This window comes from Drosophila mojavensis, unplaced genomic scaffold (assembly GCF_018153725.1).
Source record: "Drosophila mojavensis isolate 15081-1352.22 unplaced genomic scaffold, ASM1815372v1 contig_136, whole genome shotgun sequence".
In the NCBI taxonomy this organism is placed as follows: Eukaryota; Metazoa; Arthropoda; class Insecta; order Diptera; family Drosophilidae; genus Drosophila; species Drosophila mojavensis.
The window spans coordinates 1,973,501-1,989,003 of NW_025318667.1; the positions used below are offsets into that span (position 1 = coordinate 1,973,501).

The 15,503-nt window shown below is 42.1% G+C and overlaps 2 protein-coding genes across 10 annotated transcripts in view; one reads left to right on the forward strand and one right to left on the reverse strand.

Moving 5' to 3' along the window:
* Window positions 1–15,503, forward strand: part of LOC6585562 (fasciclin-2) — a 91,999-nt gene that overhangs the window by 3,452 nt on the left and 73,044 nt on the right. The window lies entirely within an intron of this gene.
* LOC6585563 (mitochondrial import receptor subunit TOM40 homolog 1) lies at window positions 609–8,910 on the reverse strand. Its single transcript, XM_002011155.4, has 3 exons — window positions 8,664–8,910; window positions 1,242–2,477; window positions 609–945 (listed from the first exon to the last, which is right to left on the reverse strand). Exon 2 carries the CDS (start codon window positions 2,420–2,422, stop codon window positions 1,274–1,276), a length of 1,149 nt encoding a protein of 382 aa, XP_002011191.1. The 5' UTR covers window positions 2,423–2,477; window positions 8,664–8,910; the 3' UTR covers window positions 609–945; window positions 1,242–1,273.

Genomic DNA, 15,503 nt, shown 5'->3' on the forward strand with positions numbered 1-15,503 from the left:
GAGCTCTAATGCAAATATAATAAAAGAATCGGGGCCGCTGGATCTGCTTGTATTACAATTGTCGCAAAGGCTTGTTTTTGGCTAAATGAAATTGAATTTATAGCCAATCCGACTTCTGGGCCGTCATAAACGTTTCGTGTGCAAATATTTGCCCAGCGAATGTCACAGAGATGATATTACGAAAACTATATTCTCGCTATCTTATGGAATAAACCAGAATTTGTATATGTGAAAAACATAAAAATACTTCCCACATAGAGGTGTTGTCTAGGCAGTGTGCGACCTTCAATTGTGATTGTAAATGTACATATAATATCGTATATACCATAGAGGATATGTATCGTACCATACATCATATGTCTCGTATCATACAGTGTATATAAATATGTAGCGTACCATACATAATTATATACCGTATATTAAATTTCTTATGTCGTATATGATTTATATTTGTTATACATGTATATACCTTATATCGTAAAAACCCGATAGTATATTAATCGTAATATATTATTAATCGTAAGAAGTCTACATCGTATATTGCAAAGTGTACGACATAGATCCGACTATTAAATATCATATAATGCAATATATAATATATCTTAGTATATTTTGTATGTGTTTTTTTATTACTTTTTGTATTTCTTATTAATAATTTATCAGAGACATCTTATAGACAATTTGAGCGTTGCACTTGACACATTGATAAAATAACGAGATGAAACGGAATTTTCCAAGATTGTTTTTTGATTCTCTTTTAGTTTTAGTCTGCATACGAGGGTGAGTTATAGGTACAGACCAGTTGGCTAATACAAAGGGAGCGTTCCCTTTCCAAATTTGATAGCTAAAATATTTGACAAACTGTATATATTACACAAACCGTTGCCGAACGATTTGCATCCGGTTGTGCTGACAGATCGGTTGAAGCTGTGGTCCAATCGAGTCCTGAAATACAGCAGATAGATAATGATTGGGTGAATACAGCAGATAGATAATGATTGGGTGAATGAGAGTATACTTTAGTTCAACAATACTCGAGAGAAGATTGAGGGTGTAGGCGTATGCAATGGACTTACTCTCATTTTGGGCCTAACTCTCCCATCTAACTTTTGGGGAAAGAGTTAGGAACTCATAGATGTGTGTGAGCAGGAACTAAGCCACTCTCACAGATTGTACGAGTGAAGAAGGTTTAGAGCGTGTCTAATCCTAGTGTAGGTTCTGTGTATATAGTGGAAACTCACCCAAATTTTCTCTGTAGGCAGGCACTGTTAGTCTAGCCGAGTATGAGTCCCACGCCGAAGCGAAAGCGACTGCTGAGATGGTTCATCTTGCCGCTAAGTTGCAACATAATGGGCAACGGCTCGAGTCGCTTCTCGCAGACGGCGCTGATGACGCCGCGTGTATCGATGCCGCCCCGAAAGCTGAAGCCGGCGTCTGGCATGTGACAATGGTAGCAAAGCCTCGAGATGGCCTGACGCTTCAGGATGTTCGCCTGCAGCTGAACGCTGGCGCCCAGACTCTGGCCATAGAACTGTGTGTAGCAGAGCTCCAGGGCGTGCATGCTAAGCATGGCGGACCACTGTCGATTGTCCTGCTGGTAGCGCCCCACAGCCGAGACCAGCGCCGCCTGGCCGCCCGGCACAATGTCCTCGCGCTGGTAGATGATGTCGACGCCCAATGCCAGTTGGGCCGTTACCTGCTGTAGATACGAGGCGACAAAGACGCCCATGCGCTGCATCACATCGATGTTGCTCAGCACGCAGGTGCAGCTGTAGTCTTCGCCGAAGTAGTCAAGGAACAGGCGCGAGTTGTGCATCATCGAGTCCAGGACGGTCGCCGATAGCTTGGCCCGCCAGCGCGGCGCTATGAAGTGCATCAGGTTGGCGGTGACATTGCCGCGGGCGTCTACCTCGCTGATTAGCATCGGGTAGGGCTCGCCGGTCAGATCGTTCTGCTGATCGCCCTGGTAGCTGCAATTGAACTGGCAGTCAATCGACTGCGGTTTGTTGCCCGCGTGCAGCGTGTGGCCCACGGTGAGGTAGTTGCCCAGCGTACGGTTGACGCTCAACCGGAATCCGTCGAATGTCTGCGGCATCATGTCGTGGCAGCGACGATGGAGCTCGGCCACAGTGCCCGGATTGCCTAGCCGTTCTACAAAGGACAGGCCGCCTAGCCAAGATACGGGCGTGGGCGTGGTGCTAATGGGCCGACTCTCCGCCACGGATATCGATTTGCCATACTCATCCAGATTCTCGTGCTGCTCCTGCTCCAGCCGTATCTCGTGCCGTCGCTCCCCGGTCAGGTCATAGCCATCGCCCTCGTTAGCCATGCGTATGCCAAAGAACCGATAGAATTTCTCCTTGTCCATTTTCATTTGCAGCTGCTCCACCAGCTCTGGCTGTGTTGTGTATATATTGCCCATTGCTAGTTGTTGTTGTTGCTGTTGTTGTTCTTCTAGTTCTTGCTCTGCCAAAGATCTGCGGATTTTGGTATTGTATTTAGACATCAGAATCGGTAAACTCCCAGGCCCCCTCCCTCCTGGTCGGTTGACCACTAACTAAAAGAAAACTGCGACCAATTACCACATCCGCTTCATTTGTCCAACCACTTTTTTTCGCTTTCCTCTACTCCACTCTACTGTACTCTACTCTGCTCTACTGTACTCTCTTTCTCTTTCTCTTACTTTTGTATCGTCATCAGCTTCTGTGTACTCTGCGGCTTTTTGTCTAACCTTTCTCTAAGCGGTCAGGGAGTTCGCTGTAAAGGGGCCCATACCGGTATTTGCTGCCGGAACTGACTAGACACAGTTCTAATGACAACAACAACAATAGCAACAGCAACATCAATAGCAGAGAAAAGATATACAAGATGAGCTTAACGAATTTGAAATGTACTTGCAGGTGGCTTTACTTGCCGGTATCTATCAAGTTAATTTGTAATGAACGCAAAAAGGGGGAGAGAACCATAGAATGACAGAAAGGTTGAGGAAAACGAGAGAGAGTAATTGAAATAATTAGACTTAAAGCATTACAAAGTTGGGAATGTAAAGAATGGGAATGTATTAGAGGTACTAATATAGAAATTGTGATATACTACTATTTGGTATACGTACGAAATACTATACATGATATACTAGAATATGACGACAAATATAATATAGCATGGTTTATACAATCTACTTCTATTCTAATATACTTTTGTACATTTTATAGGTTTTTTATTACTACTACTATTTAATATACTACTATATGCAATATTCTTGTATGAAATACGGATATACTACTTAACGAAATACGACTTAATTATGTACTACTAGAAGAAAGACTACACTACTACTAAATGATGCTACTTAATTATTATTGTATAATATTTTACTCAATAAACTACTACAATACTACTACTAGTACTATATTGCATACTATTAAGTGAACTACTACCATATATGCTACTGCCAACTGAACTACTACTATACAATATACTATATACTACTCTATAAATAGCATATCTCATATACTGCTATATGTCGTGCTACACCATACTACACATATTTGTAGGTTTATCATATACTACTATTATAATATACTACTATTTAGTATGCTGTCAACACACTCCATTCCTTGACAAACTTAACAGATGTTATATATTCTCTATCTATAGCATTTAGTTGCTTCAGTTGCTCTAGAGACTATCTACAGCCAACTCCAGCTCAAGACCCATCTGCTCTAGGGGCAATGCGTTACACATGTCATGCGAAGCTCGCGATGCCCCCTGCAAAGAGTATACAAGAACCAAAAAAATACAAAGAAAATTATAATGAAATTTATTAACGCAACTTTTTTTGTGAACGAACATGTCCAACATTTTCTTTTTCTTTCCTTATTTTTTGTGGTGCTCTTTAACTGTTGCTGTGGGCAAGTTCTGCGCTTGAATTTTTAAAGCGACATGAAAAGAAGTCGTCACCGTGCCGCATGCCGCTTGCCTCATGCCGCTGGCCGCATGTGCCTCAATTGATGTTGCAAGCGCATTAACCTACGCTCGTTGCATTAAACGGTTCTTGTTTCATATTTATTTTATGGCTGCCCGCCAAGAAGAGCCCGGCCGGATGACAAAACACAAAGTCTTGGAACTTCCCGAACACGCGTTCCAATTAGCCCAGAACCCAAGAACTTGGGAACTAACCCATTTAATTGCCCGCCCAGCTTTCACTGAAGCCTGAGAAAAGTAAAAGAACTGAAAGACAGCTGTGAGCGGCAAGCGACGAACAGCGAAATCAGAAAAAGTGACTTAAACAGAGAAATTAGCAAACAATGCGAAAGAACAAAATACCCTGTAAAAGGTGTATCTCATGGAACTGGCTTAAAGCGTTTTATAAAAGCAGACTGAGATGGATTAATCTAAGAACATAAAAGTCCAACTGAAAGCAGCCAATGACTGATTTGATGTCTTGATTAAACAGTACAAAAGTATAGATTAAAATTATCGATAAGTTATCGGAATAATAAAAAGTAAAATAAAAGTACTTTAAACAAAATTTGGAAGCAAGAAATCCTGAGAAACTAAAAAGCAGATGCAGTTCAGGAATATATTTACATATAGATGTATATTTCTGAGTATATGCCTAAAAAGAAGTAAATTATGACAGAGATGACGCAGAGGGCGACATTCACGCTAACCCTTGAACTTAACGAAGCATAATGTACATAGACAAAAAAGGGAGAAAGAAAAAGAAAACGAAGAAGCAGCTGAAGTTGATGCAGTAGAACGAGAAGACGAAGAAGTGCGCTGTCGGCTCTGTAAGTTGCTTTCTCTCTCAATCTATCAAAATTCACAATTTGAATTTCTTGGGAAGCTCTTGACGACGACTTTGCAGTCTTGATGAACTTCTGTAGTCGTTACTGTTGTTGTTGTTGTTATTGTTGGTCAGCAGCAGCAGCGGCAACAGCTCTTGAGCCTGGTCTTTTGTGGCACTTGAGCGTACCGAGAGTGAGGCAGGAAAAAGGAAATTCCAATTATGTTGCAAGTCTGGCCGTGCGTAGAAAAAGAATTGTTGCCACGTCTTTTATGTGCAGCGCCCCTCTGTCCCTGCTCCAACTGCCACGCCCCTCTCTAGCCCCTTTCCCTGCGTCAGCTGCGGTTTGTGTCGCCTGCAGCAGTTTCTATGCCGCCATTTGCTGTCGCCTTCTGCTAACTCTCTCCTTCTCTCTCTCTCTCTCTCTCTCTCTCACTCTTTCTGCCTGTCTCTTTCACTCCTGCTTGTTTTAATTTTAATCCAGTAAGGGGCATTTTTACACAGCCCCGCCTCCCAGTGAGTCGCCCACTTTTGCTAGAATCGTCTTTTGTTAATGTTTCTTTATTTTCTTGCTCTCATAGCCCGCTTTTGTTGTCGTTTTGGTTTTAAGCCGCGCATTTGCTTTTATGAAACTCAACAAGAAATTTAGATACAACAATAACAGCATTAACAGGAAAGTGGCTTAAAGTATTATTAGTTAAATGAACTAGAAAAACGAACAGCTAATGCACGTTGATTGTCGAACTTTTTCTATGATTTCCTCAACTAGAAATCAATAGAGTATTATTGTCAATATAGGCTTTGCTCAATTCGAGTTCGAGATCAAAATGCAGATCCTAACATAAAAATAAATAGATGTAGTATTCATTCAATTCAATCAACAACTTAAAAACAACTTAAGACAAATTCTATGCAAAAGCGTTTAAGAATTAAAGTAGATTACTTGAAGTGAATTTTTCACATAATATGTTAAGCTTTATAGCGAACTTCCTTTAAGATTTTTTATTCTTTTTATTTTGTGCTTTACAACTTTTGGCCCGAATGCAGCTCAAATTTCCATCCCCAATGCAAAAGAGTTTGAAGTAAACTTTCCACAAAATATGTCAAGGCACATATCAAACTTCCTTAAAGATTCTCTCTTCTCGTAGTGGAGCTCTCTCTTTATAATAATTTGCATTGTTAAAAATAAAATGCTCCATTGTTGTCAAGCTATAATATATATATAAAGCTGTATCAAATCTCTTTCTTTGTCTACTTTATTAGCTTAAACACCGTCATTTAGCTAATAAAACTAATCAAAAGCTTAACACTTCAAATGAGTCTAATTAACATGAAAACACCGCTAAAAGCTAAAAGCCCTAAACTCTTGCCAAAATAAAAGCTAGATCTGAGTGAACTTCATAAAGTCTTGGCGTTATTTTCACTTGGAATTCATTCGAGGCAGCGCAGCGATTACATCCTACGAAAATCACGTCATAAAACCCAAAAGTGGATATTAAGGGCTTCAGTCAAACGCGGCGCTTAAAGAGTTTTAGTTGGACTTACACGCTGGGAGCTCATGATTAACTTAGATGCGATTCTCACAACCTAATCATGATTATAATGAGCTGCATAATGTGCGCAATCTGCAATGCATATAACTAGCTGGCTGGGATGGGAAGTCTTCTAGTCTATGAGTATTATATTAGCATAACTTTGGCTTTTTAGCCCACTCTCGCGTCGCTCGACGCTCGACTTGACTTGGGGGCTTCCTTCTGCTGCCTTCGCTACGTTATTTTTCGACAGACAATTAGTTGAAGTTGATCCAAAAACTTGCGCATAATTAGCAACCATTGTTGTCCCGCAGCCCCCGCTCCCCACTCCCCACACCCCACGCCCCGTTCGCCTCACTCTGCCAGCTGCCAAGCCATAAATTAACTGCAAATGAGCAAAAGGCCAAACCGCGCCCAGCCCAAACTCCAGCTCCTCTCTCTTTCTTTCTCAGCCAAACTCTCGCTCTCTTTGTGTAAAGCGCCCAAAAAAAAAAAAAAAAAAAAAAAAAAAGAAGAAGAAACGAAAACTGGAACACCCCATTGACTTGCTTTGGATGGGTGTGTGGGAGGATTTTGGATAATTACAACTAAGTAGCTGCATGGACTCTATAAGTATATGGATAAACAATGAACCATGCCCAATGCCGGGGCGAAACAATTCAGCCTTGCCCTGTTGCTTCCGATTAATAAGAAAGAGTTACACAGCTCGTTTGCTCCCTTTAACTGTTTTCAAGCTCAAGTGCAACGAGAATTATGTACACATATCCCACCCGATGCCGCTGTCGATGCCGATGCCATGTGGCATAATTACAAGTGCATCGGAATCTGTATCAAAATGATGGGAAACTCGACGCGAGGCGAGGCGAAATGAAAAATGCAGCAACAAAAGAAGTGAATTAAGTGAAAAATAAAAGAAAAAGAAAACACAAGTAAAAAAAAAAAAGTGCTCACATCGGGTAGACACGACTAGGTAATACCCTAAGGGCAGTGACAAAGAGAGGGATCTATAGAGGGAGTACCTTCGATCTAAATGCCCGCCTGTAAGACATGCCAAATGGAAAATCAAATAACTGAAGCTTCATATCGATTTCATATCGACGCATCGATTTCTTGAACTCGATTGACAATTCAAACTGAACGAGCGGACAAAAGGTCGGTTGCTCAGACACACAGACAAATATACAGTTAGACTTGGATCAACTCATCTATTAATACTAATGAGAGGGACAATATCTATCCATCTTCCTTTATAAGCAATCGCATTAACCGCATCCAATCTCTTACCGAAACAGCATACTCTGCTCAAGCAATGCACACAACGAAGCTGTGTGCTGAGCATAATTATGCCAATGTTTGTGTCAGTTTCAAGTGTCTTCGCTGCAGCGACAGACGCAAAAGCCCAAACTCTGGCTTCGCAGCAAGCTTCTTGGGATGCCATTAAACAACTTTTTCTCAGTTGCAATGCGGCTGGGCGAAGAGGGCGGGCAGGGGCGTCGGGGCAGCGGCGGGCTTGGATTGCAGCGTGGTAAATGAATGCCCGCATAATGCCAGAGGAATTATAAAAAATATAAAAAACAACAACAACAAGCAAACACACAAACAATAAGTAGCTAAACCCAAAAACCAGCTCAACAACAACAACAAAAATTACTGTGCACTGAAAATACAAATGAAGGATTGTTTGGCTCCGGCATTGTGGCCCCCACAGCTCGACTGGCTGGCTGTCTGTCCGTCTGTGTTGCTTCTTTTTTCATTTTTCTTCTTTTAAGTATGATGAATGAATTTTAAATAATAAAAAACAAAGAGAAGAGGCATTCGCCTGGTACAAATAATTATCATAAATGATATAGCACACATGCATAAATGATCGTAAGTCGACTGTATAGCACATAGCACATCGTAAAAGTCATGCGCAATAAGTTATACGAGATATTATAAACCGTACTAAATGGATGATATCTCATATATCCATTATCACTCGCCAGCACTCGTTTTTGCCTTGTCATCAACTAGCTATAGCCTTATCACATGGAAACTTTATTCCAGTCAGATTTCCACAGACTCAGCTAATCTTAAGGTTAAGCCAATAGCAGAAGCTGAAACAGATGTTGCAAAACTGTTTGGATCTGTCTTATCATATCAGTGTAATGCTACCTATACGATTGGAGATAGAAGATAGAAGGTTGAAGATGTATATATAAGATATAGAGATTAATAAATGACAATAGCAGACAGATCCCCCACTATAAACCAAGTAAGTCTATGTCAATAGCTTTGCCCAATAACTCTTCATAATCCCATAAGACCTCCGTAGAACCATTGAATATGAAGGGCATACTTACCCAAAAAAATCTGTTTTAAAATTGACCAAAAATCGTAATATCACAAAATGATTTAAATTTGCATAGATTTTGGTGTTACGTGTGTTTTTTGTACATCTAGTTTTTAGGTCTCTGGTTCCATTGATTAGCACAATTGAATTGGTCGAAAAAAGCGAAAAATATTCTTTTGTTTTAGACTTTGTTGTTTTTACAATTTCTAATCTGACAACTAAACAATATGTTTTGACTGTTAACACATAGAATGTTATAGAACTCTCTCTCAAGTCCTCTCTGTATACACTGTGAATCAGTTAAGGAATATCCATATGCGTCCATCATATTTTGTAGGGAATTCGTCGATTATTTGATTGGTAGAAAGGCTGACTAGTCCAGGCTGATGGGAACAGGAAATGCTGCCAGACGTGCTGCATGCCTTACAAGTGCGCCCCTGGCATACTAAATTGAGTTATTTAGTCGGCATTGGCATGCGTAATGCATTAGCCAGTGCCTAAAACCTAAGTGCTGAGAAAAGGGCCGCTACCTGTGCGCCGTGTGTGGATTGAGCCAGCCTATCTATTGAACCATCTAAAGAGGGTCTAAAGCGCTCAGGTAACGACGACTGGCATACACAACTAATTGCTAATTGGATTATGTCTTACTTGCACACACACACACACACACACACACACAGGGCGAGAACGAGAAGGAGTGAAAGAGAGAGAGTTAGTGTGGGCAATGGCGTGTGCCAAAAGGTCAATGATACGAGCAACGCCTTTGGCCGTAATCCAGGTGTTTAGACTGGACTACACTGCAGCCCCATCGACCATCGGCTGCATTTTTAATTGACTCCACAGCCTTGTCCCCCCACACTCTCCCCCCGTTGGCTATGTTGCAATTGCATAACAATGAAACGGGGTGCTACCTTGTTCGATTTCATTTTCAAGTTACCTTTTACCCATGCCCATTTCCCTGATTGCGACCTCAATTGTCGTGGTCGTTGACGTTCCGCATTTGTTGCCAATGGTCTTAGTTACCATTTGCATAGCATAGGTCCCCTGGTTCCGTAGCCTGTGGCCAGGGACTCTGCTTGTAATTGGTAATGCAAAGTGCATGGAGCACAGGTCAATTGTTGAGGCCCATAGCTGCTGGAGTCATGTCTCCTGCGTCCTTTCCCCTTACCGCCCACATTCTTTGTTGCTTTTTCCTCTTCCTTCCCATCTATATTTTTTTTCGGAATTGTAGTCGTTTAATCAATTCGTTTCTATTTCCCATTTTTGAATTCCGTATGTTGTCTGGGCAATTGTTGAGTGACCAGCCAGAGCAGTGAGGCGGCCAGAGAGCCTATTGTTTTCATTGGGGTTTCCATTTGGAACGAATATGCCGAGTTCTCAAACAGTGTAACAGCCCAACAGTCTGGCAATCTTTCAATCTCTGTCTCCAATTGTTCACATTTCCCTTGCAGCTGTAGTCGGTTTTAATTGTATTCAACTTTGCATAACCTTAATCCTCTCGCAGTCTCTCCAGCCTGCTTTGTTTATCTATTTGTGTTCTCTATCCATTTAAATGGTTTTCAAAGAATGTCTATCAAAATAGCCAGTAGATGGGTCTAGTCGTATATTGTGCTCGATTATTACAGGGTATTTTTACATTTTCCTTTTTGAGTAGAATATATATTTACCACAGCATTTACAGGGTAACTTTAAGTCTACCATTATCTCATTCTCATGGATATTATTTGAACAGCTTCAAAGTGAATTCATAAAATATTCCTATTCAAAATTGTAAGTTATCAATCCATTCCACTATTCAGTACAGGGTATCTGTTGGTCGATCAGTCTATGCCTATTTGCTCTACGGCTTTCACTTGCTTCCACTTGCCTGGCATTTAGTATCTGGTAGTGTTCCCACTCATTACATTTCCCACACTCCAATTGCTTAGCTCCCACGCCCACCTCACGCCCCAAATGCTGCTGCTGCTTCTTCGTCTGATTCCTGTTTCGAACTCTTCTTCTTCTACTCGTTTTTTGCTGCACTTTTCCCACCATTAAGCTGCAAACTATCAGCTGCAGCTCATCAACTCTGACAAGGGGCCAACCAACAACCAACAACCAACAAAATAAAACCAACGAAGAGGAAGAACAAAAATGCATCCACAGATTTACTTTGGTCTCCCCATTTACCTGGCTCGGCCCCTCCACCCCCTTTTGGCTAGGTCTTGTACGTTTTGCCAATTTTCAGCATTTAACCAAATAAACCGACTCGCTGCTTCATGCCTCATGCCTCATGCCTCCTGCCTCATGCCTTTGGATAGCCTGCTACAGCCGCAATCCAGCGCCCTTTCAGCTGCCCCTGCTTAGATTCCCCGTTCCCTTCTACCTTAGCTCCATTGCATTTCCATCATATTCACATGCTCTTGGCAGCGTTGAGCGTTGGTGCCATTATCAAGCTCTCTGTAGAGATGCACTGGCCCCCCTTACCACGCCTCTGAGCTCACTTAGGCTCAATTTTGTTGCATTGTCTCTTATTCATGCGTTGCTTCAGCTGCGTACTGAGATTTACCTTGACTGAAACTCACAACTGGGCAGAGGCTGAACCCCTCTTATGGTTTTATCTACGCCTCTGCCTGCATGCGTTTTGCCTGCATGGTCAACTCATCAATGTCTGTGCTCATCGAAAAAAGTTCATGTCCAACATAGCACAGTGCTTAGCTATACCCCTCCCCGCCCCCCTTCACAGCTACGCCACTGCCTTACGCCTGTATATGTATTTCGTTTAGCTTGAATTTTCATAATTTTATGCCAATTTATCGCAATACGCCAACGTTCTCCTCTCATCAAATCGAAATCCTGTTAAACGAGAGATCGCGCCTCCGCGTTCCTCACCCCCCTCGTAGTCCCTTTGCTGCGCCGCCCATGCTAAGAGCTCTTTGTTTGTTAGTCATGAACTTTTAAACATTTGTCATGCATAATTTGAGCAGCAAATGTATTGGAAAGAATTTTAAATTGATTGTTATTGTTGCTCGGACTTTTGGTAAAGTTCTTTTCCGTGGAGCTAAGGGCGGCGAGAACGTCGAGGGGGCGTGTCAGTCAGACATCAGCATTGTCAATAATTAGCTTAGCCCATTAATAATCCGAGCGAGCAGACGCCTCTACACCAGCTGACTCAACCGACGCATTGGACTTGAGCTTTAGTTTGGGTCTTGATGAGGCTAGGGGTTTTTGCGGCTCAGTTGCTCTGTTGCTCGGATGCTGGCTGCAAGATTAATGATGCAGCTTACATATTACCTGCAGCTAAATGTGATGCATCTTCAAAATCCCTGCCCCGACACCGTCCGCCTGCCCCTCTCTGGGCTATATACAGACATGTGTCTGGCCAAAGTAAATGTTCGTTCACATTGAATGGCTGAGCTGTCAGACAGAGTCACACACACACACACACAGAGAGGGAGATAGAGAGAGCGAGACAGAGATACTATATGTTATGCTGCTTAACTTATGGTTTTATCTCTTGGTTTCAGCTTACGCAGGGTTTGAGTGCAGCTAAACTTTTTGATATACCTTCTTTTTTTTTTCGGGGGCTTCCTGGGAATCGAGTTGACAATTCGCCAGCTCAACAGTCCGAATCTCTCAGTTTCCTTTGTCGTTTATGTGATTTCTGTATTTTCACTTCTCTCTCCCTGTCTCTCTCTCACACACACACATACACACTCACTTTCTGTATTCTTTTTTTGGTTTTTAATAATTTCTGATGATTAAATTTTAGTGATTCAGTTGCTGTCTGTGAGCATCTTTACGAATTCCATTTATGGCTGGCTTACTCTGTCGGCTCAAAGGCGCCTTTGACTCGACAAATTTGGTGCTCAGCACAATTTGAAACAAAACCCAATTCACGGCGTCCAGTCAAAAGGACGAAAAGTCCTTGAGCCAAAAACAATGCCACGCCGAAACTTGCAAATTCAAGGAAGCCATAGAATTGAGTTTGCCTGAATTCTGTTGAGCTGCGTTTGAGTTGGACGCAAGTGCAGTTAGTCGATTCATATTTTCGCCTTTTAATGGACTTTCCGCACAGCAATTAGAATTTTCTGTGAAAAAATGGCTTTCTGGATTACTGCGCATGCAAAAAACGTCCAGCAGATGATGTGAGAGGGAGATGAAGAGAAGCCTATTAAAAGTTAAATTGTTCTAGTCGTGAGCCGCCAGAGACTTTCTAGTCTAGTTTTGTGAAATGATATAAGCTAAACTCAAACAGATCAGCTGAGCTTATAAAGGTGAATCTTGCATAAGGAAAAGTCTTCTTTCTTTTTAAAGATTCACATCGAGGAGCTGAGCAGTTGAATTGAATTAAAAAACATTTAGCTCATTCCAAAGTCGTAAAAGGGACAGTGCGACATTTGATTTTTGTATTCATAACACAAACTCAAACTCAACTGCAGTTAAACCGAGTCAAGGCCTGTCATGAGCCTGGCAATAAATGTCCTACAATTCGATCTACACAGAGCGTTGGCAATTTGGCACAACAGCTAATAAAATGGTTGAGCAATGTTGTTGTGCCCAACAGCAATTAGAGGGTGTGCAGAGGGCGAGGATCTTTCCATAAATTGGCAAAAGTGCGCAGAGTATGCAACACAAAGGGACAATGAACCCTAGCTGAGGACTGACCACATCTCTCTCCCGTACCCACCCTCTCTCCCTCTCTCTCTCTCTCTGTGTATGTCTCTGGTTGACATTTGATTTGTGACGCGTGCCGCTTTAACGGCCTACGGCTTTCCAATATCTAATATCGAGACAGAGCGTCGTCGGCTGGGGTAGCATCCGCGTCTGGCTCTGGGCATTAGCCGAAAGGCGCAGACGTAACCCCGTGCCTAGGCCAAGTAGTGCCACATGGCACTGCGAGTTATTTTTATTTTTATGATTGTTTTAATTTTGTTTGTTGCAAACAAATAGGCGGAAAATTTGATGACGTTGTCGCGTGTGCGTCTGTATATGTATGTGTGTGTGTGTGTGTGTGTGTGCTGGCTGGAAAATGCGTGTTGCAACATTTGCCTCGTTGGCCGACGACACGACGCAGCGCGTGTTGCGGCCTCATTAATTTTTTGATTTATTAATTATTCATTTTTGGATAAAACTATGCAGGAGCGTGTACCTACCCCACCCCTCCACACGACCCATCTCCGTCGGCCAAAAATTAGTAAGTGCCGGCAGCAAAGTATGGCCAACACGGCAGGGACATGCCTTATAAATTATGCCAGCTATTTGGCCCGGCTTCAGGCTTTCGTATACCAAAAAGAATTCCTGCTAAGGCATCGTTAAGTCCTACCTCGATAGCACCCTTGGGACGGCCAAAGCGTCGGCTGTCATGTTTGGCTCCTTTTTTTTCCCCCCCGCTCCCAATTTGAGGTCGATTGTTATTCAATTATCTTTTAAATTGGCCAAGCTGCAGCTCAAGTCTCCGCTGCTTTCTCGCTACAGATCATTATCGACGGACTCTAATGGACTCTCGGCTCTGTTAGCTTTACGCAATTAACAAACCTTAATTAGTTAGAATTTCTATGGAAACATTTTTCACAATAATTTAATGGCTTCGTCCGCTCTAAGTAAAAACTCAACTTATCTTAACTTCCCATCAAACTGTCTTTGAATTTTACTTCCTTTCTGCAGTGGAAGCTGATTTTTTAGACAGCTTCCTCTTGTACGTCTGTTGACAATTTCTATAAGTTTCTCTCTTTGCTTCCTCTTTGGGATCTATTGGCATTGCTTTGCATTCAATTTTCTCTCTTAATTTCCTCTTTGAGATCTATTCACTTCTTCCATAAGTTTAAACTCTGCCTTGGCTTCAAGTTGCTCACCCTCCTCCCAGTTTACGATCTATTGGCTTCACTTTCAAGTTGCTCCCTTAACTTGGACTTTTAGACCTATGGGCCCTGTACCCAACAGTTTGCACTCGACTTGGCTTTCAAGTTTTTCTCTTTTCTTCTACAAAAACTTGGGCAACTTTATAGCTCTGCTCGAGAGCAACTCTCTGCAACCACTTGCTCTCGCTTCTTCCTCTCAGCCGCTCGCTCATCGATGCCGCTTGCCTAATGATGCTGAAACGACTTCCTTTGAGTTTCTTGTGCGTATGCCTTTCTTCTTCCTACATCTTTGCAGCCAGCTGGCAATTTGTCAACACCGGCGCAAAAAGCAGCCACTAAAATAATAATATAATAAAGAAAGAAAATCGTATTAAAAAAAAAAAACTGATATTTTGGCCCTGCGGAAGCCCTACGACTGCTGGCGACATTTTGCACTCAATGAATCATAAATGTAGTTCTTTTTTACTTACTTTTTTTTTTTTTTTTTTTTTTTTTTTTTTTTTTTTTTTTTTTTTTTTTTTGTTTGTTTTAATTCAATTTTGCCGCTTAATGGAGCTAACGAAGCGGCACATGAAGCGGCTGCCTAACTTCCGAGCCCCTATCATTAAACCCTTCTCCCCTATATTGAACCGCATTTGAACCCTCGACAGCAACAGGTGTTTGGCTCCACCCCGGAGCCTCTGTTCGCCCAGCGAAGCGTACAAATTTCCGTGCGTGTGTGCGTTTTTTTCGTTCATCAAGAGAAACCTGACGCAGTTGACTAATGACTAAATGGGCTCAAGTTCAATGTGATGTATGGCTCGCAGATACCCTGAGCCTATTGACAGAGGAATGTGTCTGGTCTAAAGCACTCTTTGAGCTGCCTCAGGCTTGGGTCCAGAGAACACTCCATTTAGCTATTTCCAAATATAACTCTTGTCTCTCCCTCTCTCTCTTAAGAATACTTTCTACTCATTCCCGCTTAATTACAGGGTATTCATTGCACCTCAAAGCCCAATGAAGCGTAACGT